Source organism: Odocoileus virginianus, chromosome 11, assembly GCF_023699985.2.
Source record: "Odocoileus virginianus isolate 20LAN1187 ecotype Illinois chromosome 11, Ovbor_1.2, whole genome shotgun sequence".
Lineage (NCBI taxonomy): Eukaryota > Metazoa > Chordata > Mammalia > Artiodactyla > Cervidae > Odocoileus > Odocoileus virginianus.
Genome location: NC_069684.1, coordinates 37,493,492 through 37,520,166, shown reverse-complemented (window position 1 = coordinate 37,520,166; position 26,675 = coordinate 37,493,492). Strand labels below are relative to the sequence as shown.

The 26,675-nt window shown below is 52.6% G+C and overlaps 2 protein-coding genes across 2 annotated transcripts in view; one reads left to right on the top strand and one right to left on the bottom strand.

Moving 5' to 3' along the window:
• The window catches only part of PLOD1 (procollagen-lysine,2-oxoglutarate 5-dioxygenase 1), a 30,677-nt gene extending 19,883 nt beyond the window's left edge, over positions 1-10,794 (bottom strand). The window contains exons 1-4 of the mRNA XM_020895851.2: positions 10,360-10,794; positions 1,752-1,843; positions 1,461-1,591; positions 294-457 (exon numbers count right to left, since the gene is read on the bottom strand). Coding sequence (XP_020751510.2) covers positions 294-457; positions 1,461-1,591; positions 1,752-1,843; positions 10,360-10,435 — 463 coding nt within the window. The 5' untranslated portion in view covers positions 10,436-10,794. The remainder of the gene's footprint in view (positions 1-293; positions 458-1,460; positions 1,592-1,751; positions 1,844-10,359) is intronic.
• Positions 10,795-16,043: 5,249 nt separating this feature from the next.
• Positions 16,044-21,812, top strand: KIAA2013 (KIAA2013 ortholog). Its single transcript, XM_020895742.2, has 3 exons — positions 16,044-17,278; positions 18,958-19,811; positions 21,121-21,812. Exons 1-3 carry the CDS (start codon positions 16,246-16,248, stop codon positions 21,136-21,138), a joined length of 1,905 nt encoding a protein of 634 aa, XP_020751401.1. The 5' UTR covers positions 16,044-16,245; the 3' UTR covers positions 21,139-21,812.
• The last annotated feature ends 4,863 nt before the right edge of the window (positions 21,813-26,675 follow it).

Genomic DNA, 26,675 nt, shown 5'->3' with positions numbered 1-26,675 from the left:
GTGGGAGTGGTGTGACCTGCTGAAGGACTAAGGAGGGGGAGGGGAGGGTGGAATCAGGGGTGACTCCCTGTTTTGTCCTGTGCAGATCGGGGGGCTATTGAATGAGATAAAGAAGACTGCAGGGGAGCTGATTTAAAGGTTAAAAACTCAGGAGTTCTTCCAAGGACACTCCGCATTCAGTAGCTTGTGATAGCCATGTGGGATGTCGAGCCAGGGGGTCCTCCCCAAGGCAGCGGATGGACCTCTCTGGAGCCTGCCCCATCCGCCACATGCTGCATACCCGGGCTCCTCACCTCCAGAGCCCAGGAACCTCTTCCCGTCGGACACCATCGGGTACTTGGCCTCCAGCCTGCGGTCCGGGTAGATGAGCTCCTCGGCGGAGAAGACCACCTGGCTCCTGGCCTGCCGGAACTTCTTCAGGAGCTCTCGGGGCCCCGAGGCAAACACCACGTCGTAGCTGTGGCCAGAGCCGGGAGAAGATGGAGCAGGACGGGGAGGAGACGGGGTTGGTGGGGGAGCAGGGGCTCAGGAGGGCACAGGCAGGAGGAGCCCAGGCTTCCCTGGTGGCTCAGACGGTAAAGAACCTGCCTGCAGTGCAGGAGACCCAGGTTCGATCCCTGGGTCAGGAAGATCCCCTGGAGAAGGGAATGACTACCCACTCCAGTATCCTTGCCTGGAGAATCCTGGACAGAGAAGCCTGGAGGGCTACAGGCCTCAGGGTCGCAGAGTCGGACACGACTGAGCAACTAACACTATCCTCCTCCCATGCTCGCCCTGGGCCACATCTGGCAAATAGATCAGCTCTGTTACCTTTGACCCTGCCCACCAAGTTTCCACCTCCTCCCTGGGAAGAGACATGGTCCCCATAATATATATCCATTTCACACTCAAAGGATAGCTCAGCGGGCTTCTCTGGTGGCTCAACCTGCCAATGTAGGAGACACAGGTTTGACCCCTGGTCCGGGAAGATCCCACATGCCACAGAGCAACTAAGTCCACATGCCACAACTATTGAGCCTGTGCTCTAGAGCCCAGGAGCTGAAACTACTGAGCCCAAAGAGAAAACTGAGCCCCATACACCACAACTACTGAAGCCCAGGAGCCCTAGAGCCTGTGCTCAGCAACAAGAGAAGCCACCATAATGAGAAGCCTCGTGCAACGCAACTAGGGACTAGCCCCTGCTCACCACAACTAGAGAAAAGCCTGCAAATAGCAATGAAGACCCAGTGCAACTAAAAACAAATATATAAAATTATATATATTATATATACATTAAAAGAAGCATAGCTCATCATACCTGGGCAGGTCCGCCCATCCATCTTTTCACCAAGAGTGGAAATGGGTCTTTTCTGCATAGACCCCTTAGAACTGCAGACAATCCTAACTAGAGTAATCCCCACCTCATCCCTGATGTTCCGGCAGGGCCTCATTCTAGAATATTCTACCTCTCAGCTTCCTACCTGTCTGTGAAGAGAATGACCAGGTTCTCCTTGTCGGCATGCTTCTCCAGGGCTTTCTTCAGCAGCCGGACCTTCAGCCCTCCGCCTGCTGACATCGCCTCCCCAGGCCAGTCCTCCCCCAGCCCCAGCGCCTGCAGAGACAGGCCCCTTAACATGGGCTTTTGCTAAAGAGAAACCTGGCCAGCTCAATTTCCAGCCCCACCTGGGCATCTGACAGACAGAGCATCTTGACTTCTATCTGTCCAGCACTTCCTCTTGGCTGTCTCTGCCCCCACCCAGGAAGCCCCTTACCTGGATCTTGTAGTTGAAGAACTGAGCTGAGCGCTTAAAGCGTCGGAACCCCTCGGTCTCCTTCGTGGCCACGGTGAGGACCAAAAGGTTGTCTAGGAACACAGAAGGGAACGGAGGATGAAGAGAGGTGGCATCAGGAGTGGGTAACTGTGCCCAAAGGGATGTGTCAAATCCCACGGGATGTATCTTCACGTCAGTCCATCACAGACAAGGGCCCAGGGCCCAGGGAGGAAGGGGCATGCCTAAGATCACTCAGCAGGTTAATGTCAGAGCTGCGACATGACCCAGGTCTCCGTCCATCTGGCAACTGACCAACATGGCTGGAAGTGCCCAGAACAGAAGCGTCTGCACCTTGCATTATGGGACTGGGTCTCTCTGGATTTAAGGGCAGAGGAAAGGATTTGCTCTGAATGTTGAACACCAGGAGGACCTCTCTGGCCAATGTCAGACATCATCCTGCGAATAACCTCCACTCTCCATGCCTGCACTTAGGGCAGACGTTGCTAATTGATCTCAACACATTTTTGTGCTGAGCCTCACTTGGCCTTGAATTCTCCCAACACCGTGAGAACCAAGAAGAGCTGGCCTGCAGTAGAAATTCACTTGAAATCCTGGCCTTTGGCCAGAGAGCGGCTATGCTACCTTTCTCAAAAAAAAAAAAAAATGAAAAAAATTTTGTATTGGAGTCTAACCAATTATCCTGGAATAGGAAATGGCACCCCATTCCAGTACTCTTGCCTGGAAAATTCCATGGGCAGAGGAGCCTGGCGAGCTACAGACCATGGGGCCGCAGAGAGTCAGGCGTGACTGAGCACATAATTGATTAACAATGTTGGGATAGTTTCAGGTGGACAGCAAAGGGACTCAGCCATACATATTCACACATCCATTCTGCCCCAGACTCCTCTCCCATCCAGGCTGCCACAGAATACTGAACAGAGTTCCCTGTGCTATACAGTAGGTCCTTGTTGGTTATCCATTTTAAATAGAGCAGTAGGTATATGTCCATCCCAAATTCCCTATCCATTCCTCCCATCCTTACCCCCAGCAACTACAAGTTCATTCTCTAAGTCTGTGAGTCTCTTTCTGAAATAAGTCAGACAGAGAAGGAAAAATATTCTATGGAATTCCTTATATGTGGAATCTAAAAAGAAGTGATATAAATGAACTTACTTATGCTACCTTTTTTACAAGGAACCACTCTGGGCTCTGCAGGGTGGCTTTATCTCTACAACAGAACCTGCTGGAAACTCTCCCACATGCCACCTCTGGGAGCCCTGGACAAACCGCTCCCAGACCATACTTTGAGACTGCATTCTCTGGGAAGTAAAGGCTCTGGGAGTTCCCTGGTGTACTAGTGGTTATGAGTCTGGGCTTTCACTGCTGAGGCCCAGGTTGAATCGCTGGTTGGGGAAAAAAAAACAAACAAAAGCTTTGTAGCTGGCTTGGATAGGCTCTTGGCTCTGCTCCTTACCAACCGTGTGACCTTGGGCAAGTCCTTGACCTTCTGAGCTGCAGTTTACCCCTTGTAAAACAGGGGTAATAATAGTACCTGCTTCCTAGGGCTGCTAGACTAATGAAGTGAGATCAGGTTCTGGTGGTTCAGACAGTAAAGAATCCACCTGCAATATAGGAGACCTGGGTTTAATCCCTGGGTTGCAAAGATTCCCCAGAGAAGGGAATGTCTACCCACTCCAGTATTCTCGATCGGAGAATTCTTCATGGACGGAGTAACCTGGTGGGCCACAATCCATGGGGAACCAAAGAGTCAGACACGACTGAGCAACCAACACTTTCACTTTTTTCACTTTCTATGCTCAGTCACGAACACTTTTTTTCACTTTCACATGCTTAGTCATGTCTGACTCTTTGCGACCCCATGGACTGTAGCCTGCCAGGCCCCTCTGTCCACAGGGATTCTCCAGGCAAGAATACTAGAGTGGGTTACCATGCCCTCCTCCAGGGAATCTTCCCAACCCAGGGATCGAACCCAGGGTTCCCACACTGCAGGCGGATTCTTTACCATCTGAGCCACCGGGGAAGCCCATTTCACTTCCAGGCCCGGAAAATCCTTGTGGGAATGCTGGCACACACTAAGAGCTATTCGTGGTGCTGATCACAGAGAGGCAAACGCCCTGCTCTGGCATTCAGGGCCCCTGCCCACTGGCCTTTGACATCCTCGTTCCCTCCACCAAGCAGGCCCTGCTCCTCATCTTGCTGGGCACCTCCCTCCTGCCAGGGTTTTCTCTCTCTGCCCTTTCTCTAACCTTCCTCCCAGTCTCACTTCTTCCCTACCTCCACCTCTATGAAGCCTTCTTGGATTTCTCTTGACCCCGCTCCTGCCCTCAGAGGTAGGACTCCATCATTTGCAGCACTCATCATTGATTCACTGGGTGAGTTTTGTTTCCCTGGGGTCCAGGACTTAGCACTTTTATGGATGAACAGATCTTCCAAGTGGCCAGGCCAGCGCAGTTAAGTCAGGCCCTCCCACCCTAACCTCCCCAAGAAGTCAGGAGGAGCCTGGGCTAAAAGAACAAAGGGGTCCAGCCTGGCAGAGTCGGCTGAGCCTAGAGGCAGGCTGCCGGTCCCAGAGCAGGGGCATGGCGCCAGGCAGCCGGGCCAGGATTGGCAAGAATCCACTGGGGGTGGGTCCGGAGACCTGGGGCAGAAAAGGGTGGATTCACTAGGCAGGTGTGGAGAGAGGAGGCCTCACCATCTGACCCTGGGGTCCAGGGAAGAGGGGCGTGGCTCACACTCGGGGGAAGGACTCCCTCCAACTCCTGCCTGGATGGTTAATTCTGCCCCCAGGATAGGAGAGCCAAAGCCTTAGCTCTGAGGCCCTCTGGTCGAGAGCAGGGGCTGCTGGGGACAGGAAGAGTGTCACATTTCATGGATGGAAAAAGCCAGTGTGTGCATCTATGTGAGATTCTGGATTCTCTACTGGCAAGGGCTCCTGAAGCCAGGCGGCAGGGGGCAGGGCGGGGGGAAGACTCAGACACTGTAACCTGCCCAAGGCAGCACGATGATGTGGACGCAGACATCTGGCTCTGAAGGCCCCTCTCTTAACCCTGCATGCCCTGCTCAGGCCTGGATTGTGGTCAGGCATCCGTCTCCATCTAAAGAGACGGTTCAGCCAGGCCATCCCCATATGCCCCCTTCCACCTGCCCAGCCTGTCTCTGCTCAGTTTTCCCTGCCAGGGTCTTGCAAGGGGACCTTACAAATCCTATATTCCTTGGGCAACACAATGTCCACTCTCGTGGCCACGATCACCCAGTACAGGAGGTCCCAAACCTGCCTGCATGTTAGCATCACAAAGAAGGTTGTGAAATCCACACTCCTGGGTCCCAGGACCAGCAATCTGAGATGGAGCCAGGAGGCTGGATTGGATTCTTCCTCCACTTCCCTGGTGATTTCTGATGTCAGCCACGTTTAGAAACCTCTGGTCCCACCCATCTCCCCTGGTCCTCTGACTCTAGGCTCCAATGCAGGGCCTGGGAGGCTGACGTTGTTTAGTCGCTCAGTCGTGTCTGACTCTCTATGACCCCATAGACTGCAGCATGCCAGGATTCTCTCTCCTTTACCATTTCCCAGAGTTTGCTCAAACTCTTGTCCATTGAATCAGTGATGCCCTCCAACCATCTCATCCTCTGTTGTCCCCTTCTCCTCCTGCCTTCAATCTTTCCCAGCATCAAGGTCTTTTCTAATGAGTCGGCTCTTCACATCAGGTAGCCAAGTATTGGAGTTTTAGCCTCAGCATCAGTCCTTCCAATGAACATTTAGGTTTTATTTCCTTTAGGATTGACTGAATAGGACCACCCATCCCCTGGTCCTCTGACTCTAGGCTCCCATGCAGGGGCTCGGGAGGTGGTTCGCAGCAACAGAACTCAAGGCAGGCCCGTGCCCTAAGGGACCAGCTCTCAACATCCCCATGAAACTGCCGTGAGGAATCCAACCGGCACCCTATTCTTTTGTCCTGCCTGCAAAACTTGCTTCTTCCCCAGACCACCTCCAGGAAGCTCTCCTCAATCTCATCCCCTTATATCCATCAGTCCTCAGCTCGAGCAGTCTCACTGTGTCCTTCAGGTGCAGTACCAGTACAAACCTGCTCCTCCTCCCTTCATCATGATGAGCCCAATGTCTCTATTTCCTTGGTGTCCCTCCCCAAGGCTGGGACTGAGTGTGACTTGGGCCTATGTGCAGCGTGTGGCCTTTGGAGCCCTGTCGGGAGTGACTATTAGGCACTAGCACCAGCTGAGCCTTGACTCAATGCCACGCACTGCCTGAAGCATGTCACATCTGTTATCGAATTTAACCACCAACACCTTAAGCAGGGACTTTCCTGGTGGTCCAGCGGTTAAGAATCCTCCTGCCAATGCCGGGGACACAGGTTTGATCCTGGTCTGGGAAGACCTCACATGCCGCAAGGCAACTGAGCCTGCACTCCAGGGCCTGTGCTCTACGACGAGAGAAGCCACCGCAAGGAGAAGCCCACTTGCCGCAACTCACAAAAAAAGCCTACAGGCAGCCATGAAGGCCCAGCACAACCAATTAAATAATTTTTTAAAAAACCATCCTATGTGATAGGTGACATTTCTACTCCCCTTCTACAGGTGAGGAAACTGAGGCAAAGAGAGGCTACATAACCTGCCCAAGGTCACAGAACCTTAAAGTATAAGACAGGAATGAGCTGGAATCCCACACGCCCATGCCCTTCACCTCCCTGTCCAAGATCCTGGAATGCTGGGAATCCCAGCTGCCAGCTGAATCCAGCCTTTCTGGTCGCCTTCTCTCAGGCCTCCCCAGCATGGGCACCCGGCTCCAGTCACGCGGTGAGTTCTCTTCCCAAATCACCGCGCAGCCAGAGCTCTGGGCAGCCCACAGGCTGACAACGTGGAGGATTCGCCTTCCGTGAACACCAGGGACCCGCCCACCTGCTTGCTGTCTGGTCCAGTCAGCCGCCACGGGCTGAGGCCAAGGCCCATGTGAGGCCGGCCATCCAGGGCTCTTGGTCCCCCTAACCTGCTGCTCCAAGTCCAGCAGTGGTTTCCCTGGAGAGATGATGACCCATGATCCAGGGTCAGCAGAGATAAACCAAACAGCAGAGTGGAGTGGCAAACTGCGAGAGACAGACTGCTGGGAGAGTAACTTAGCCTCTCTGCACCTCTGTTTTCCTATCTGCAAAATGGGAGTAGTAACAGTATTATCAGGAAATTCCTTGGCAGTCGAGCAATGGTTAGAACTCTTCGCTTTCACTGCTGAAGGTCCAAGTTCAATCCTTGGTCACAGAACTAAGATCTTGCAAGCTGTACAGTGCAGCCAGAAAAAGAAAAAACACCTTCCTCCAGAGACTCTTGTGAGGATTGAAGGAATTTTTGTCATAGGGAACCTCCCCTAACAGAGGGAGCTGTGCTGGGGGGACCAGGATGGAGGGGAGCTGCCTTCCTGAGAGCAAGAATGACCGGAAAGGCTGCACCAAGGGCTTGTGGGAGTGCAGACATCTCTCTGGGATCCTAAGAGAAGGCTGGGGATTCAGGCCAGTTCAGCTGTGCTCCGTGGTATGCCAACTCCTCGCCCCAAGCAATGCCAGCCCAGGCAAGGGGGCAGACGGTCTGTGTGCCTTGGATCTCAAGGTGTGGTCAGGACACACCCGATCTGCTCCCTGGGGAGGTGGAAATGAATGAAAACTCCTCCTCCATCCCCAACGCCCACCTGGGGCTGGAACAGAAGCAGAGCCTGGAGATGGGGATTCCCAGGGCCAGAGCCAGCCCTGCCTCTCCTCAGGGGTCTGGCCTCCCACTCACACCCTTAGGTCTCCTCAGACGCCCCCCTCCCAACACACACACACGCCAACCAGCTGGGTCTGCCTGCTTCTCCATTTCCTGCTGTTTCACAGCAGGGCTTGAAGCTCCCACCCAAGCCTAGCTGGTAATCCTGGAGCCTCAGATCTCAGCTACTACGGGGCTGAGGCTGGTCCTCCCCTCTCCGTGGCCAGATGAAGGCCTGCAGAGAAAGGCGTGAGCCCGGGAAGAAGGGAGCGGGAAGAAAGGCAGAAAGGACCGGGCTGCCTTTGGGGACTCCCCTGCTCCCTCAGCTCTGCGCAAATTTGCTTGTTTGGATCCTGCTTTATTGAAGGCCTTTTTTGGTCCCCCCCATCAGTCTGCGGGCTCCCCCAGGAGCCCTGTGTCTGTTCCCTCGGGCACAGGAGGGCACAGAGGCTTCTGTCTCCCCCACAGGATTGGGCGTCCACCGCAGTGAGGAGCTCCATGTCTCCCCCCTTAGATTGGGAGCACCCTGAAAGTGAGAACCATCCATCTTTCTCTCCCTGTGTCAAATCCTTGGGTGTTTGAAGGGTGGACAAGCTCTTGAGAGAATCTCCACCCTACCGCCCAAGCCCCAGACAGCAAGTTCCTGGCCCTACTTCAGGCCTCGCTGGGCCCCCGAGGGACATCTGGCCCAGTCCCTGCGCCTGCCCCATGGAACTTTCCTCTGCAGCTGCACTATCCTGGCCACCTGGTGCTGGGCTGGGTGGCCCCGCCCAGCCAGGGGGAGGAAGGAGCTGGCCTCGACAGGAGGCCAGTAGGCAGCTTGAGCAAGGCCTAGAGAAAAAACTTCCATCCTCCACTGTCTTCTTAGCCAGCAGACTGAGGGGTCCCAACCAGCTGGGTCTGGGAGAGCTGGAGAGACTCCTCCAAGCAGCATCTCCTGACAAGGACACCCCTCTATCCAAAGGTAGGAGTCAGCAGGAAGGAGCAGAAGGTCTGAGTTGCAGTCAATGATGCCACCTCCAACCAGCTGTGGCAACCTGAGACCAGGGGTCTAACCTTTCAGGGAACTCAGTCTTCCCAACTGCAAAATGGGCCCAATGATTACTTATGCTATCAAAAAGGTCTGAGTGGAGCAAGGGAAGCATAGGGCGGCCACTTGAGAGCAGCCTGATATTAGCCACATGTCTGGGGACCTGCTTATCTACCAGGTGCTTTATCTGGATTATCTCAGCAACGCCCAGAATCCTGCACACTCTGTGGAGGCTGCCTTGCACCTACTCTGCCCCCTCTCATCCCCTGCTGGGGATCAGGGCACCTGCAGCCTTGTCCTCAATTTGGTCTCTCCAACTCACCCCCCTGAGTTTCATCATAGGTGGTTGGGGTTTCTCTCCTGGGATGGTCTAAAGTGGAGGGAGCCTACATCAGTAGAAGCAGAAGGAAGAGAGACTCAAGGGGAAAAAAGGCCAGCAACTAGACCCCGGCCACAGGCCCTTTGCACATACCACCAGCCCAGCCCTGTGCTTAGTACCGCTCTCACTGGATTTTTTGACAGGTCTTACTGTCCTGCTGGGTACTCCAGAAAGTAGCACTGGGCCCAAGAAAGAAAATGCCTTGATGGCCTGGGCATTGAGCTGAACTCTCACCAACAGGGTTCAACCCACGGAATCCCTGTTCAAGCTCTGGGACTGAAGTATGTTCGCTCCTGTTTTGCAGGCGAGAACACCAAGCCTCATGGAGATGAAGCAACACTGCTTCACCATGGGAGACATGTGGCCTTGGGTAGAACCTGACACAAAGGAAGTATTCAAGAAATGCTGGTTCCCATCCCTTCTCCTGGCCCAAGTCTGCTAAACGACCATCTGTTCCCAGGTGCCATCTGCTAAACTACCCCCACTCTGTTCCCAGGTTCTCTAGGAGGGTGGACCAAGCAGAATGGGGATGATGGAGGCTGTGGCCAGTCTGGCTCTGCTTTGCTGGGCTTGCCCGCCTTCAGTGTCCCCCTGGGGGCTCTCAGATGCTCACTGGGCAGGTGGTCCAGGTAGAGCTGGGGAGGAGCAGAGCACCCACTTGGGATGGTGGGACACCTTGAAATCCAATCTGCCTTGGGGATGTAGAAGGAGCACTAGACCTGGAATCCAGCAGATCTGAGACCTACCACTCCAAGGCTGGACCTCCCTGGGCAGTCACTGAACCTGTCTGGGCCCCAGTTTCCTCATGTGCAACCCAGAAAGAGTTAAGACCCACCTGACAGGGGCAGAGCAGACCACAGAGGACACAGGCAAGTACCAACGGTTCTGGCATTTGAGCCACCCCTTCTACCCCAGACCCTGCCCAGGGGCCCCTCACTCCAGGGTTGTGAGGCATAGGTGAGAATCCAAGTTCCAAAGTCCACAAGCAGAATGACCTTGGGCAAGTGAGTCAATTCTAGAGCCTCAGTTTGCCCAGCTGGAAAATGGGAATAGTAGAACGATGGGCTTCAGCTTGGGATCGGCTTAACTGATGTCTGACCCGTGGTCAGCGCTCCATATATGGTAGCTACTGTTCTTATTATTATGCGTGCTATTACTCCTTGACCCTTTGGGTCTTGAACGGGAGTTCGGCCGTTCCTCCCCTCCAGCGGCACGAAAGTGGGAACCGCAACCCTAAGAGGGGAAGTCACCAAGTCACCAGCGAGTCAGGGGACCCGCAACCTGAACCCAGAAACCCTCAGAAGCCCAGGACTTCCCTACAGACCTCTCCTAACGGAGGCAGCCCCTAGACCAGCCCTCCTGCCCCCATCCTCCCGCTCCAGCCCCTGTTGCCTCCCTCCCGCAACCCCCACTCTCCCGCCCGGAGCCCTCACCCTCCGGCTTGGCGTCACCCTTCGTTTCTGCTAGGAGCAGCCAGCCCAGCGGGGCCAGGAGCAGCAGGAGCCGCATGGCTGGGATCTGGGAACGTCCGGCCGGTCCAGCGGCGCTCGCAGGCTGGAAACTTCGCGATGGGGTCGGCGATCCCGCTGCCACGCACTGGGCCCGCCCCGGGGGCGGTGTCGCGCCGCGCGGCCTGGGGGCAGGGTTTCCTGCAGACTCGCCTGCATCTCCGAGTCCAGGCAGCTCCCTGCGGCCTGTTCCCGCGGCTCCTGGGCCCTTCCGCCGCCGCCCTGCTCCCTCTTTTCCCGGGGCTTCACTCCGACCGGGAAGAGGAGGCGAGACGGGCGAGGGGCGAGGGGCGAGGCAACAGTTTCTATACCCAAGACCCTGCGCCAAGCCTTGATGGTAACGATCAATGTGAGCCTCGGTTTCCACGCTTGAAAAGTGGGGTTTACGATGGCCGCTGTGCATTGGATCTTGCACGGGTTAGTGACGTTGCTACCAACGGGGCACCTAGAACAGACCCGTGATAAGCTCTCAGTACATCTCAGCCCTTCAGATTTCTTTAGTCCTTGTTCAAAGCGAAAGTGGGCGTGAGGGTCTGAGCCTGGAGTGGGCGAGGCCGGTAGGAATGTGTTCAGAGGCATCCACACCCTTGCGGGCCCTCCTGGCTGCTGGCCATGTAGAAAGCGCAACACCGACCCACAATAAGGGCTCACTTTACTCTGCCTAAAGTTTGTCCCTGGGAGGTAACGGAGAACCTCGGAGCCTAGGAAGGTCTTGGCCCTGAGGTCACTGTTGAATGAATGAATGAATGAAATTGTTTAAGGTCTTTCACAGAAGTGAGTGCTTCAAGCCTGTGGGACTGCTTCACATGAGGAATACACCATTGATAGGATGTCATGAGGGAAAAGCAGGATATACACTATGACTCCACTCAGCAAAAATATATCCTTACAGATACGATGCTAAAAGAAAATGGTAGTCAAATGTTTACAGTCGTAATTTCCAGCTTGTGGGAACATGTGTATGTTATTCCCAGGTAGTTTTTATTTTCTTTTTTATATTTTTCATTGTTTTTAGAATCATTTTACAATGAATATATACTATTTGTACAATCCAAACAAAGTCAACATATTATTTATTTATATATGTATTTATTTGAACGCGCCAGGTCTTAGTTGCAGCACATGGGATCTTCAACGATCATCCTTGCAGCACGCACTTTAGTTTCAGCATGTGCACTCTATTTGTGGCCTGTGGGATCTAGTTCCCCAACCAGGAACCGAACCTGCGCCCCTTCATTGGGAGCTCTGTCTTAGCGACTGGACTACCAGGGAATCCCACATGTTCTTTTAGAAAGTAAGTACAGTCCCTGGGAACCTGGGAGATCATCTCATTGTACAGAGATTCACTCGTGGTAAATATGATAAAAGTGAGGCCCAGGGGACGCAGCAGCAAGCTCAAGGTCAAAAGGCAAGTGAAGGGAGGCATGTGTGCCAACCAGGGCCTCTGCCAGCCAAATGGGACCTGGGACCCAGGGCAGGGAGTTTCTGCAGCTGGGGACAGGACTTGATGCCAGGATCCACCGGATGTTTTTTAAATTCAGGAGGATGCAGGCTGAAATTCCAGCTCCTTCGAGGAGGAAATGGAAGGATAAGCAGAGGGGAAGAGAAGGAGCATGTGTTGACTGGCTCAGTTTTCAAAGCTCTGGCTCATGTCTCATTCCCCAGGGCCCTGCCAGTTGGGCAGTATTGCCCTTGTTTGTGAAATGAGGAAATCAGAGCTCAGAGAAGTGGAGCAACTTGCTCAAAGTCACACAGCTGATGTGGGACCACAGAAAGGGAGGCAACTTTTCTCTAACTTCCCTTTTGCTCGGGCCCAAGAAGAATCTCGATGATGGTGACGTACTCTGGACAGAAAAATTCCTAGGGCAGTGGGGTTCCCAGAGTCATTGCAAACTAGTAGGGGAAATCAATCTTGGAGGCTGGTGGCCTCCCTTTGAGAAAGGATCACCCTGGTGAAGCCTGCCCCACCTCCCCAATTTGGATATCCATTCTTCTGTCCCCCCAACCCCCTTCACTAAATTGCTGAAACTTGAACTCGGTCCAAGCTTCATCGGAAGGGAGGGCCTGTCTCTTTAAGCAGCCAGGGGTGGCAGCCGCCCAGATGTTTCTCCCGGTACGTGCTGCACGTGTTGTGCACATTTAAAGGAACCGGATTCTGCTTTTCTTGGAAGGTACAGAAAGGATAGCTGGGCTAGAGGGCGGTGGTCTGGTGCCACAAGAGGCTGTTCTCCCTTTCATTCTCTGCTTTTATCCATTTTTATCATTTCTTTTCTTGACTGGAGGAAGTGTGATAGTCTCAGTTAACAGCTACATTTTCTGTTACCCGCCGATTCTCAGCCTCCGCCCACTTTACAGCCATCAGTGAGTCCCACTAGTACCTACTCCTTTTGGTTTGGTTTTTTTGTTTGTTATTTATTTATTTTTACCTACTCCTTTTAATAATAATAATAGAATTTCCAAGCTGTTTCCTTAAATGAAAAAAGTAACATGCAAGTAATATGCTAACTCCCACTGGCTTCCACTCCCTTTAATAATAATAATAATAGAATTTCTCTTAAATGAAAAAAGTAACATGCAAGTGTATATCATATGCTATAATTTCTGTGAAGGAAAAAATATAGATCTCTGTCTATATATTTGTTAGTGAACAGAATTTCTGGAAAAGTATCCAAGGAACAAGAAGCAGTGGTTCCACCTAGGAAGAGGAACTAACTAGCTGGAGCTCCTGGAAAGAGGAAGACTTAATGCCCATGCATCACCCTTTTGTATATTTTGAATTTTGTATCATGTATATGTGTTTTATGTTTCCTAGTCAAAAAAAGAAATTTAAATAATGAGTGTTATTTTTTAAGCCAGTGTGTGTGTGTGTGTGTGTGTGTTAGTCAATCAGTCGTGTCTGACTCTTTGCGACCCCATGAACTGTAGCCCTTCCAGCCTCCTCTGTCCATGGGATTCTCCAGGCAAGAATATTGGAGTGGGTTGTCATGCCACTCTCGAGGGGATCTTCCCTAGTCCAGGGATCATACCCGCGTCTCCTGCATCACAGGCAGATTCTTTACTGCTGAGCCACTGGGGAACATATTTTAAGCCAGGCAATGTGCTAAATGTTTAACTTGTTTGTCCAACTTAAGTCTCAGACCAATCCAGCGCTGTCTTGTGATCCCCATTTTATGGAAGGAGAAACCAAGGCCCAAGGAAGTTAGCTGACTTGCTAGCAAGGGGCAAGGCCAAGACTCAAAACCCAGGTAGCCTCAAGCCAGGGTCCTCACTCTTTTTTTTTTTTTTTAATTTACCTTTGACTGCACTATGTTTTTGTTGCTGCACGCTAGCTTTCTCTAGTTGAGGCAAGAAGGAGATACTCTTTCTTGTGGTCCATGGGCTTCTCATTGCAGTGACTTCTTTTGTTGTGGGGCATGGGCTCCAGAGCCTCGGACTTCAGTAGTTGTGACTCACTGGCTTCGTTGCTCCGAAGCATGTAGGATCTTCCTGGCTCACGGATTGAACCCATGTTTCCTGCACTGGCCAGCAGATTCTTAACCACTGGACCATCAGGGAAGTCCAAGGTCCTTTCTCCTGACCTTCTGACTTTGTTGTAGCTATATTGCTGACCCTGTGATTCCTTCCCCTGGGGTGTTTGAGAGTGGTAAGAAGTTAAGAGAGAGAGGGGGCTTCCTTGGTGCTCAGTGGTAAAGAATTCACCTGCCAATACAGGAGATGGGGATTCCATCCCTGAGTGGGGAAGATTCCCTGGAGGAAATGGCAACCCACTCCAGTATTGTTGCCTGGGAAACCACATGGACAGAGGAGCCTGGCGGGCTACAGTCCATGGGGTCGCAAAGAGTCGAGTTGGATACGACTTAGAGATTAAACAACAATAATGACAACAACAAGGGAGTTAAGAGCACCAACAATGACCCTTCTCTTTGACGTAGAAATCTACTTCCAGAAATTGCTCCCCCAGAAACAATCTCAAAAGACCAAGCTATATGTCTATCACACAGAGGTTTACAGTAGCAAAAACATTTTCATAGGTTTACATGTACTGTGTACTTGGACCTTGCTTGCTTTGCTTGTATTAACTTATTTATTCCTCAGAAATCTGAGAGGCAGGTTCTCTGGTCATCCCCATTTTACAGGTGGGATCAAGCCTGGTTTAGTCCTTTGCTGTCATCTCACTGTTCCTCCCAAGTACTTCTGCCTTGCTGAGTTGGTTGGATGGATCCTATCTGTCTAACTGTAGGTTATGGATTCCTGCACATTCATGAAGCTGTCCTGTGGGCTTGTGAAATCCTTGTGGGAGTCAAGATTCTGTGTGTATGTTTTGATAATGATCTTAAAAATATAAAAAGGTGAGCATACTGAAGGATCACCTGGAGAGTCACCTTCTCTTAGGATGCTGGCCCTAGAACTCAGCAAACACATCTGCATCTGCACACAGCTCACAAGAAGCCACCTCAAATGACCGTATAATTTTCAACAACTGGGAAGCACACTGTCTGACTTTGGAATGTTCTGAAACTAAAACGGAAACAATCGTCCCATTGTCTTCTCCTGTGCTCTGATTGAATTTTTCCCCCCACAAACAAAATTTCTCTTCTGCATTGATAATTCACAATTGAAAATCATTTTCAAAGCATGCAGCTTTAGTGTTTTATGTTATTTAATAAGTTAAAACTCACAGCTGACATCAAGAAGATGACTTAGGGGCCTTTCCTGGTGGTCCAGTGGTTAAGAATTCCCTGGTGGCTCAGACAGTAACGCAATGCAGGAAACCAGAGTTCCATCCTCGGGTCGGGAAGATCCCCTGGAGAAGAGAATGGCAACCCACTCCAGTATTCTTGCCTGAAGAATTCCACAGACAGAGGGGCCTGGTGGGCTACAGTTCATGGACTTGCAAAGAATCATACAGGACTGAGCCACTATCACTTTCATTTTCTTTTCCAATGCAGGGGACGTGGGTTCAAGCCCTGGTCTGGGAAAATTCCAATTCTAGAGGCAGTTAAGCCTCTAGAGAGGCCGCATGCTGACACATGCCAAACAAATAATTAAAAGTTACTTATCTAAAAGAAAGAGAAGAAGATGACTTGGTATGGTAGAGAAATGGAGTGTCCTGGAACTGGTTTGTGTCCCATACATACTGTACATGCAGCCAGACTGGTCTGGAAAAGTGTCTACAAAATATATCCTAGGAAATCTGATTGACAATGGTTACTTTCTTTTCTTTTTCTTTCTCTTTTTTTTGGGGGGGGTTACTATTCTGCACAGTTGTTAAGTATTTTTGCAGTGAGGATCATTTTTACAAAAAAAAGTTTAAAAATTATTTTTAAAAAAGCTTAGGGCTGTTGAATCCATCAGTAGCAGATGGGGCCCGACACGTATTAGGTTTGGCTAGCGCGGTGGCTTTTTTTTTCCTTTCCATGAGCTGGAAGCGTCCAGTCTTCCACAGACCCCGACCGGACTCTTTCGGACTTGGCAGAACAGAAGAACCGGTGGCCCATCCCCCGGCGGCGCCCGCCCCCTCCTTTCTGTGGCCCCGCCTCCTGTGGGGCCCTCTCGCTCCCCTTCCTCCACCCGCCTCTTTTCCATCTGTCGCAAAAGATTCGGCGGCGCTTGACGGCCGGTGTTGTTTGACGGCCGGAGGGAACCGAGAAGGAGGAGGAAGCAGCTGTGGTGGCTGCCGCGGCGCCTGCGACTGGAGCCGGGTTGGGCGCTGCGGTCCGGGCCGGGGAGTGAGGCGCGGGCGGCCGGGCCGGTGGGCTGGGCGGCGGGCCCGGCGGCCGCCCCCGCGCCGCGCCCGCGCCTGGCGGCCCGATGTGGCTGCAGCAGCGGCTTAAGGGGCTGCCGGGACTGCTGTCGAGCAGCTGGGCCCGCCGCCTACTCTGCCTGCTCGGCCTCCTGGTGCTGCTTCTCTGGTTCGCGGGCTCCGGGGCGCGGCGGGCGGCGGGCGGCCTGCAGCTGCTGCCCTGGTCCCACGGCGAGCCGGGCGCTGCCGAGCCCTCTGCCTGTCTGGAGGCGGCCACCCACGCCTGGCGCAGCCTGCGGGAGCGGGGCGAGGCTGTGCCCCTGGGCCCTGGAGTGCCATCTCTGGTGGCCAACGGCTTTCTGGCCCTGGACGTGGTCGCCAACCGGCTGTGGGTGACCCCTGGGGAGCGGGAGCCCGCCGTGGCGCCGGACTTCGTGCCCTTCGTGCAGCTGCGCCCGCTGAGCCCGCTCCCTGAAGCTGGGGAGTCAGTGTTGCTTCTGCGGGAAGGGCTGCTGCGGCGAGTACGTTGCTTGCAGCTGGGGACCTCGGGTCCCGGCCCTGCGGCCGCCGGCCCGGGCCCCGCCTCGGCCTCCGGCCTGCTCACGGGATCCGGCCGAGACTGCGTGCTGCTGCAGGAGGACTTTCTCGCTCACCGTGGCCGACCCCACGTCTATCTGCAGCGCATCCAGCTCAACAACCCCACGGAACGCGTGGCCGCGCTGCAGACTGTGGGGCCCACTGCCGGCCCGGCCCCCAGGGCCTTCACCAGCACCCTGGAGAAGGTCGGAGACCATCAGTTCCTCCTCTACTCTGGCCGGTCCCCGCCTGTTCCCACGGGGCTGGTGCATCTGGTGGTGGTGGCCGCCAAGAAGTTAGTGGACCGTCTCCAGGTGGCTCCCAAGGCGCAGCTAGACGAGACTGTGCTGTGGGTGGTGCACGTTTCTGGCCCCCTTAACCCCCAGGTGCTCAAAAGCAAAGCAGCCAAGGAGCTCAAGGTGCTCCAGGACTTGGCTCGGAAGGAAATGCTGGAGCTCTTGGAGATGCCAGCAGCTGAGCTGCTCCAGGATCACCAGCGCCTCTGGGCTCAGCTCTTCAGTCCAGGTGAGGTCTGGCTTTGTCAGGCGTCCACACCTTGCAGCAGGGTGAGCACAGCCCACCCTGGGGATGCCGCTGCAAAGTCAGCAGAACTGACACTGAAGAGGGTTCCTGGGATGGCTCATACTTGGGCTTGCCATTGGGTCTGGGGCTGACTGTTTTGCTCCACCACTTAGTATCTGCATGACCTTGAACCAGTCACTGACTTTCTCTCGGCCTGTATTCAATAATAGTAACGCCTACCTTAGAGGACATTTAGCAGAATCTTATGAGAGAAGTGCATAAAGGGCAGGTGTTATTGTTATTTGTTCTTGTAGATGAAGGCTGGTTTGAGCAGAGTGGCTTGGGGGTGGGGGGGGAAGGATCAGTTGGTAAAGGATAAACGAAGGGCCTGGCCCGTCCCCAGAGTCTTTCCTCAGTTCCCCACAGTTTCAGCTGGTGACAGGCTTGGGCTTCTTTTTTTTAAAAAATTACTTATTTTTTGGCTGAGCCAGGTCGTTGTTGCAGCATGCAGTTTTCTCTAGTTGTGGCTTGTGGGCTCCAGAGCCCACGGGCTTAGTTGCTACGTGGCATGTGGAATCTTAGTTCCCCAGCCAGGGATCAGACTCTCGTACCCTGCATTGGAACGTGTATTCTTAACTGCTGGACCACCAGGGAAGTCCCTGGTGCACATTTTTAAGGGTCCCACTGGCTGCTGTCTCAGCATATAGACAGTAAGTGGGGGCAGGGGGCAGTAGAATTTGGAGACCAGATAGGTGGTTTTGGCAGGAGCCGAGGTGAGGGGAGGGTGGCTGGGACCAGAGCTGTGACTGTGGAGGCCACGGTGGACGACTCTGATACTTTCGGAGCTGCAGCCACTGGGGCTTTCAGTGGACTGGCAGTGAAGAGTGAGAACGTGAGGGTGACTCCTGAGTTTGTGGGGAGGGTGCCAGCAGGTGTCTGGAGATGATTTAAGGAAGGATTAAGAGGGGAATGGAAGAATTCAAACCTTGTCAGGTTCAAAATGCCTATCAGACATCCAGGTAGAGACACCACATGTGCGGTTAGCTGCCTGAGGCTAGCGCTCATACAAATCTGGGAGCTCTTCTGATCAGATGTTGTTTGAAGTTATGAGCCCAGGAAACAGAAGCAGCCTATGACCGGCCAGGGCATAGGTGACCGTTCTGGAGACAGGGGACTGGCCTTTTGACTTGGCGTCATAGGCTTGGCTAAGTCTGTGTTCTTCTGGGCTTTGGCAGGAGCCCCACTGGCAGGTTTTAGGCCCTCGGGGCTCCACGTGGTTATGTGAGGAAGCCAGGCAGGATAATGTTCCCCCGAACTCTAGAGAGACTAGAACTGCTGTTTTTATCAAGGACAAAAACTTTGTGTCTCTGCTGCTTTTTTTGTTGTTGTTGCTCTTGTTATTTATTTGACTACACCAGGTCTTAGTTGCAGTACTCAGAATCTTTGATCTTTGTTGTAGCATGTGGGTTCTTTATTTGCAGCACACACTCTGAGTTGCAGCATGTGGGATCTAGTTCCCCGACCAGGGATCAAACCCTTGTTCCCTGCATTGGGAGCACAGAGTCTTAGCCACTGGACCACCAGGGAAGTCCCCAGCTCTGCTGCTTTTGATCTTTGTTTCATAACCTCAGCCTCCCAGCAGTGTTGGTCCTCCTTAACATGCAACCTTTATGGCATGACAGGTGTGGAAATGAAGAAGATCACAGATGCCCATACTCCATCTGGCCTGACCGTGAACCTGACGCTGTACTACATGCTGTCCTGCTCCCCGGCCCCACTGCTCAGCCCTGACCTGAGCCACAGGGAGCGGGACCAGATGGAGTCAACGCTCAACTATGAAGATCACTGCTTCAGCGGCCACGCCACCATGCACGCTGAGAACCTCTGGCCAGGCCGCCTATCCTCCGTCCAGCAGATCCTGCAGCTCTGGGACCTGTGGAGGCTGACCCTGCAGAAGCGCGGCTGCAAGGGGCTGGTGCGGGCGGGTGCCCCCGGCATCCTTCAGGGCATGGTGCTCAGCTTTGGTGGCCTGCAGTTCACCGAGAACCACCTCCAGTTCCAAGCCGACCCTGATGTGCTGCACAACAGCTACGCCCTGCACGGCATCCGCTACAAGAACGACCACATCAACCTGGCCGTGCTCGCAGACACTGAGGGCAAGCCATACCTGCATGTGTCTGTAGAGTCCCGAGGCCAGCTCGTCAAGATCTACGCCTGTGAAGCGGGCTGCCTGGACGAGCCTGTGGAGCTGACCTCGGCGCCCCAGGGCCACACCTTCTCGGTCATGGTGACACAGCCCATCACGCCGCTGCTCTACATCTCAACTGACCTTACGCACCTGCAAGACCTGCGGCACACGCTGCACCTCAAGGCCATCCTGGCCCACGACGAGCACATGGCCCAGCAGGACCCGGGGCTGCCCTTCCTCTTCTGGTTCAGCGTGGCCTCCCTCATCACCCTCTTCCACCTTTTCCTCTTCAAGCTCATCTACAATGAGTACTGTGGGCCTGGCGCCAAGCCCTTCTTCAGGAATAAGGTAGAAAGCCCCTGTGTCTCCAGCACCCAGGGCCCCAGCCTTGTATTCTGTCCCAAATCTAGGACAGAGTGAGGCTGGGGGAATGGTGGGATATCCTTTTTTTTTTAATTGGAGGATAATTGCTTTACAACGTTGGGTTGGTTTCTGTCATACATCAACATAAATCAGCCATAGGTATACGTATCCCCTCCCTCTTGAACCTCCCTCCTGTGAAGTGTCCTTTTAAGCTAGTGTCTTCTGTCCTCATCACAGAGGGGAGCAGGTATACTTTGAGAGGACATTTAAAAGTACCTTCTTAGAGGAGCCCATTGGAAGGGCAGCTGTGGAATCCAGACATGCGTAGATAAATGTCTGCTGGCCTCACAGGGACGTAGGCAGGCCTGTCACCACATCCTAAATCTCAACAGTTAAAAATACCTGCCACAAACCCCTAGATGGACTTGAAGCCTCTACCTAAACTGCTGATGAGATCTGCACCCCCACCCCTGAGAGCCTGTTTACCGAGTTCAGAGGTCAGTCCCATGCAGTGAGCCGGGACAAGATCATTTCCCTCCTGTTTCCTGAAACATCTTTGCTCCCAGGAAGCCATGGTTTGGGCCATGGTGACTGTGGAACTCTCATCGAAACATGTCTTGGAGTTCGGGATGGGTGTCCCTCGGGGAGGCTGCCTGCCATTCCTTTCATTAGATTGTAGTGGGGTGGAGGGTAGGTGGAGGGTACATTTAGCTCCAGGTCTGTGCTCCCAGTGGCTTCTGGTTCAGAGAAGGAAGTAGCACTTGACCTAAAGGCGTGGGAGAAGGATCAGAGGCAGGTCTGAACTTGTCAAGCGTGAGGAACACAGAAGTCAGATCAAAGAGAAATGTACAGATGGCCTTCCCGGGTGGCTGTCACGGGCTGCCTTGCATTTGCATGGGTCTGGCAGCCTCAGTGAAGCAGGTGGGCGGGCTGCTTCTCCCTGCTGGGTGGTGGACTTCTCTGCTGTTAATCTGGCCTAGCCCCATCCACCCATGGTTCTCAGCTGATCAGGGGGACAGGCCAAGCTGTCTTCTCGGATCTTGCTCAGTGACCTCCCACCCCTGAAGCCAGGCCTGGCCAGAGCAGAGCCTGTGAATTTGCTGCACCTGCCTAAGGAGACGCCCAGGCCCTGAGTCCAGGATGGCTGTAGCCTGTCTCTGGGTTGAGCACCGTCATCCAGGAGCCAGGATGGGATGCTAGCAGGGTGTTCCCATCACCTGCTTCCCTCAAGATTGCTGTAGCTGTCCACTGGGGTTGGCGTGTGCAGTAATGTCCTGTCTTGTTGGTTGAACAGGAAGATCCCAGTGTCTGAGTGACATCAGTCCTGCTTTCAGTCGCCACTTGCACAAGATGCCCAGCACTGAAAGTCCTGCTGCTGCGAACAAGGGATCCTGTGAAAGCACCCAGCCTTTTGTGCCTTGTTGGGGGACACCAGTGACTCAGAAGTGCGTGTGGATATTCAGGAGTTTGCATCTGGGAGGGGAGGGGAGGGGCCGATGGACTTTTTGTAAGCTTTTGATTCAATAAAATGAACCTGTACGGAAAATACTTGAAATTGAACTCACTCCTTCCACTTTCTCCCTTTCTTCTATCCCAGGAAATAGACCCTCTTTTGAAAAGATTTGTCTGGGAAAAAATGTGTTCTTTTCCTAATTTAATGTGTTCTTTTCTTGAATGAATTTTTATTAATAATTTATTGTTGAGATTTTGCCAGATGACTTTTGCATCCACTCTTCGGTAGTGAATCTTGGCGGTGATTTCCGGGAGGTTTGGAGCCCTGTAGGCTGCTTGCGTGGAGAGGGTGGGTCTCCATCACCCTGGGGTTTGCACATCGTGTCCTTACCATGAGCCTGTGGAGACCGTGGTTTTGTACCTCTGGGCCTTAGGGGAGGTGTTTAACTTTCCAGTGACTGTTGATTGTTGGGTTTTGGAATACCAAAGCTTTTTTTTGTCGTTCTGTTTTTAAATAAATCTCTTTCAAACTTCCGTGAGCAGTTTGTGTGTGGTTAAAACCTCTGGAGACATCAGACCTTCCTCAGTCACCAGACTGGGGGAGAATTCGAAGCACAAGGCCCCACTGTGGTGACAGTGTTCTTTTCCCACATCCTCTCCCCTTCAGAATAGCCCCTCAGAGCATGTGGATGTGGCCCCTGCCACCCTCCTTGGAGTTTGCTGCATGTCCTGGCAGAGGGGGCTGCTCGAGGACTGTCACCGAGGTCCCTTCCTGCTGCGGTGCCTCACCCCCAGCCTGCCCTGAAGAGCCTGGAGTTGCCTGCCCTGGTCTTGCTGCCCGTAGGACTGCTGCTGCTGTTCACTTAGTCCTGTCCGACTCTGCAGCTCCATGGACTGTAGCCCACCAGGCCCTGTGGGATTTCCCAGGCAAGAAAACTGGAGCAGATTACCATTTACTACTCCAGGGGATCTTTCCGACCCAGGGATCAAACCCAAGTCTCCTGCATTGGCAGGTGGGTTCTTTACCCCTGAGCCACCTGGGATGCAGGCCTCCTGCCAGTTCTGGAAGCTAAGGTCTGAATCCTTTGTGGGGAGAATGGAGCAAAGGGGCCATGCCGAGCATGGCAGTCCACCTTGGGGACCATCACCCTGCTTCCTAGGTGTGTGTTTTGAGCAGCTTGACTCACCTGGTTTCGGTCCCAAGGGTCTGGCCCCCAGCAGGCAGCTGGGAGAGAGAAAAAAAAAACTGCCTCAGGCTCTTCTCTGAGTAGCCCTGGTTTTCCAGATGCTTCAGTCCTGAGTACCATCCTCTCCTGCTCTCAGGGTGCAGAGCATTGAATGCTTCCTGATTCCAGCCAGGGGACCCTTGGCTGGCAGGGGGCGAGGTAGACTGCGGTTCACAGTGTGACGTGGCCTCTAGTCACTGCATTCAACTGGAAGCTACTTGGCCACAGGAGCAGTGCTTCATGGCTCCCTTCCTCCTGTTTAACTTGCAGCAAGGCATGGTGTGGGTTCCTGTACATGTAAAAATGAGCTACGTACCTGTGCCTGGAAAATACTGACCTAGCAAGTTTAATTTCAGTAGACGAGTATCTGTGATTTATAGGTCTCATTGAAGCGAGCACGGGCGTTAGGTATTTTACATCAACACAGCCTTGTGGGGGAGGAGGTTGCTGAGGGTTAAGGTGCCAATTTAAGAGATAATGAAATGACCTCTGAATAGTTTGCTCAGGACTTCCCTGGTGATCCATTGGTTAAGAATCCACCTGCTAGGGCTTTTCTGGTGGCTCAGTGGTAAAGAAAATGCTGGCCAATGCAGGAGCCAGGGGTTTGACTCCTGGTCCAGGAAGATCTCACATGCTGTGGAGCAACAAAGCCTGTGTGCCCTAGAGCCCGTGTTCTGCAACAAGAGAAGCCACTGTGATGAGAAGCCCCCACTTGCTGCAACTAGAGAAAAACCCACGCAGCATCAAAGACCCAGAGCAGTCAAAAATAATAAAATCTAAAAAGAATCTACCTGACAATGAGAGGACATGGGTTCGATCCCTGGTCCGGGAAGTTTCCACGTGCCACGGGGCAACTAAGCCCCTGTGCCACAACTACTGAGTCTGCGCTCTAGAGCCCAAGCTCCTCATCAAAAGACCACAATGAGAAGTCCGAACACCACAACTGGAGAGTAGGCCCCATCACCACAACTAGGGAAAGACCCAGCACAGCAATGAAGACCTAGCCCAGCACAGCCAAAAATAAATTTAAAAAAATAATTTGCTCAAGTCTGCACAGCTCAAGCAGGGATGTAAGCTGGGACTCGCTATTGGCCCAGCCTCTCTCAGCCCCTACACTCCATCTCTCCCTTCGAATTCCTCTGATGGCCCCTGTGGGATGAGGTGGGATAATGCATTTTCTGCCATGAGCCTCTGCAGTGCCTCCAGTTTGGCCTCAGTTGGGAGCAGGCCATCTATAACCCTAGTGGGTCTGCCTCCCATGGTCCAGTAATGCACCAGAGAAAGTTCAGTTCAGTCGCTCAGTCATGTCCAACTTTTTGTGACCCCATGGACTGCAGCATGCAAGGCTTTCCTGTCTACCAACTCCCGGAGCTTGCTCAAATTCATGTCTATCGAATCGGTGATGCCATCCAAAGAGGTTAGGTCAAGTCGCTTTTCAGGGGCAGACACCTGGTATGGAAAATGTAATCGCATACTATCCAGCACTTCCTAGCAGCTAAAATTTTGGCTTGGAAATGTATTAACTCCCTGAAGACCGACAGGCTCCTTGGCATCTCATGCCCCAGCTCACATCCTCGTAGGCTACTTTTCACTCCTGCCATGGTTGCAGGAGTGAACCTGCAGCCACCAGCTCTTTCCCGAGGTGGGTTCCTGGCAGCACCTGGCCTCAGCTTCTCTCTGACCTCAGGAAGCTGTTCTGCACTCAGCATGTGTGTAGCCTCGAAGCAGGCCAAGGATAACACTGCTCAGGGCAGCCCTTCTCCCTTGGGAGTTGGAGCCAGTGCTCCCTCCACCATCCCCTGGGTGGACAATTGTGAGAGACTTCCTAAACTGCTTCTCAGATGGGATCAGGCCCCTGCTGCCCACAGTGGTGAAGAATTCAGGAAGACACCCTTGATTTGCTTTCACTCCCTCCATTTTACCCTCTCCCAGTCTCCCTCTGCTGTCCCCTGGGAGCTCTTACAAATAAGCTGCCTGCACACAAGGTTTTGCTTCAGTAAGACACTAATCATGAGGTCCATGATTAGCTCTGGGCAATTTTTCCAAAAGGAAGTTGAGTTCTCCTGTGAATGCTATTATGGACTGAGTGTTGGGGATCCCCAAATTCATATGTTGAAACCTAATCCCCACGTGATGAAGTTTGGAGGAGGGGCCTTTGGGAGGTGAGTAGGTCATGAGGGTGGAGCCCTCATGAGCAGGATTAGTGCCCTTATAAAAGAGACCCAGAGAGCTCCCCAGTCCTCTTCCTGCTGAGTGAGGGCACAGAGAGAAGACAACTGTTCAGCCCAGAAGAGGGCTCTCATCAGATTCCAATCATGCTGGCACCCTGGTCTCAGACTTTCAGCCCCCAGAACTGTGAGAAATAGGTTTCTGTTGTTTATGAGCCACCCAGTCTGTGGTATTCTGCCATAGGAGCCCAAATGGACTAAGACAGGCATATTCTTCCAGTGGGGGAATGCAACTTTTCAAAGTGATAATAAGCCAAGAATACAAACATTCATAGGATCTTAGATTAAAAAAATCTTTAGAGTTAGTTTTGCTCAAGAGTCTGTAACCTGGCTTCAAGGGACCTGTGAATCCCTGGAATTGCAAAATGTATATATGCATATACATGTATATGTATATATTTTCTTTTTTTTCATGAGGAGAGTTTCTGTAACTTTCCTCAGATCCTTAAAAGGATTCCTGACCTTTAAAAAAACCCTTAAGAACAAGATACTCTGCACTTTGGGGTCTTGTTTTCAGCTCCCCACCAACCCCAAGAAGCAGCAGTGGTCTGACCTTCTGCCATCAGCTTAGGGGTCCAGTGATTGGGCTGATCACCCCACTTGCTGAGGGCACTTACCACCTTGCAGAAAGGAGGCTTATCTCAGCAGGCAGGTGGTGGTTGAGCAAACAGCCTGACCATGAACAAGCTACCTAGTCTCACAATCCTGCTTCCTAGAGCCTCTCCTCTGGACTTTGACCAATGGAAGCTTCAAATAAAATCATTCAACTCAGTAAATGTTCATGGTGATTCTTTTAGCAGGCTTTGCATATATCTGACCCTTGGGTGTAAAACGGGCAACGGTTACCTTTGACAGACATCTGCATGCTGGGCACTTCCCCACTAGTTCAAGGTCCACGAAGGCACTGGCTAAACCTGTTTTTCACTCTGGATGGACCAGAGACTAGCACAATGCCTGGCATAGGGTGGGTGTTTAAAGAATACTTGTTGAATTACATTTGTATGCCTTATGTCATTCAACCCTGGTATTTCAATTAAAACTTTGGGGTTGCAAGTGATAGAAAACTTAATTCTAACTGGCTTAAACCAAGATAAAAGTACTGGTTCCTTAACAGGATAGTCTAGGAGGACTTCAGGAATGGCTTGATGCAGGAATCAAATAATTTCAGTAGGATCCATCTCTTAGCTCTACTTCCTGTAGATTGGCTTCCATCCTCAGATGGGCCAAGCTTGTGGAAACAAAATGGCCACAGTTATGGCCATTTGCCCTCTTAACAAGGCCAGCAGAGTCCAAGTCCCAGCATTTCTACCCAAAGTGCTGAGGTTCACCTCTGATTGGACAGCCCATGCCTGAGCAAATTACCATGACCAGGGTGCAAGGGATATGTTAACTAGGTTAGACCATTCAGGCCACCTCAGAGCTAGGCACTGGGTCAATCTCAAACCACTACACAGAGAATAATGTGTACATACATGCATGTGTGTTAAGTTGCTTCAGTCGTGTCCAACTCTGCAACCCCATAGACTGTAGCCTGCCAGGCTCCTCTGTCCATGGGATTCTCCAGGCAAGAGTACTGCAGTGGGTTGTCATGCCCTCCTCCAGGGGATCTTCCTGACCCAGAGATGGAACCCTTGTCTCTTATGTCTCCTGCATTGGCAGGTGAGTTCTTGACCACTAGTGCCACCTGGGAAGCCCACAGAAGAGGAATGGTTAGCTAAAGGAAATGTGGAGTTCTCTTGTCAGGAAGGAGAGGAAATAGATGCTTGGCAGCAAGGCACAGGCCTCTGGTTACCCTGGAAGGCAAATTTTATTCCCATTTTACAGACGAGGAAAGTGAGGCCCCAAGATGATAAGACACTAGGTCACATAATTTGTGGAGTCTGGGATGTCAGCTCCAAAACTAGAGGAACTAGAGGCGCCTACCAGTTGGCCAAGTCACAATG

Excerpts from the sequence above, each read along its gene's own strand:
- KIAA2013 (XM_020895742.2), top strand. The coding sequence starts at position 16,246 with ATGTGGCTGCAGCAGCGGCTTAAGGGGCTGCCGGGACTGCTGTCGAGC. Across the intron at positions 17,279-18,957 it reads GGCTCAGCTCTTCAGTCCAG|GTGTGGAAATGAAGAAGATC; the intron begins GTGAGGTCTGGC and ends ATGGCATGACAG.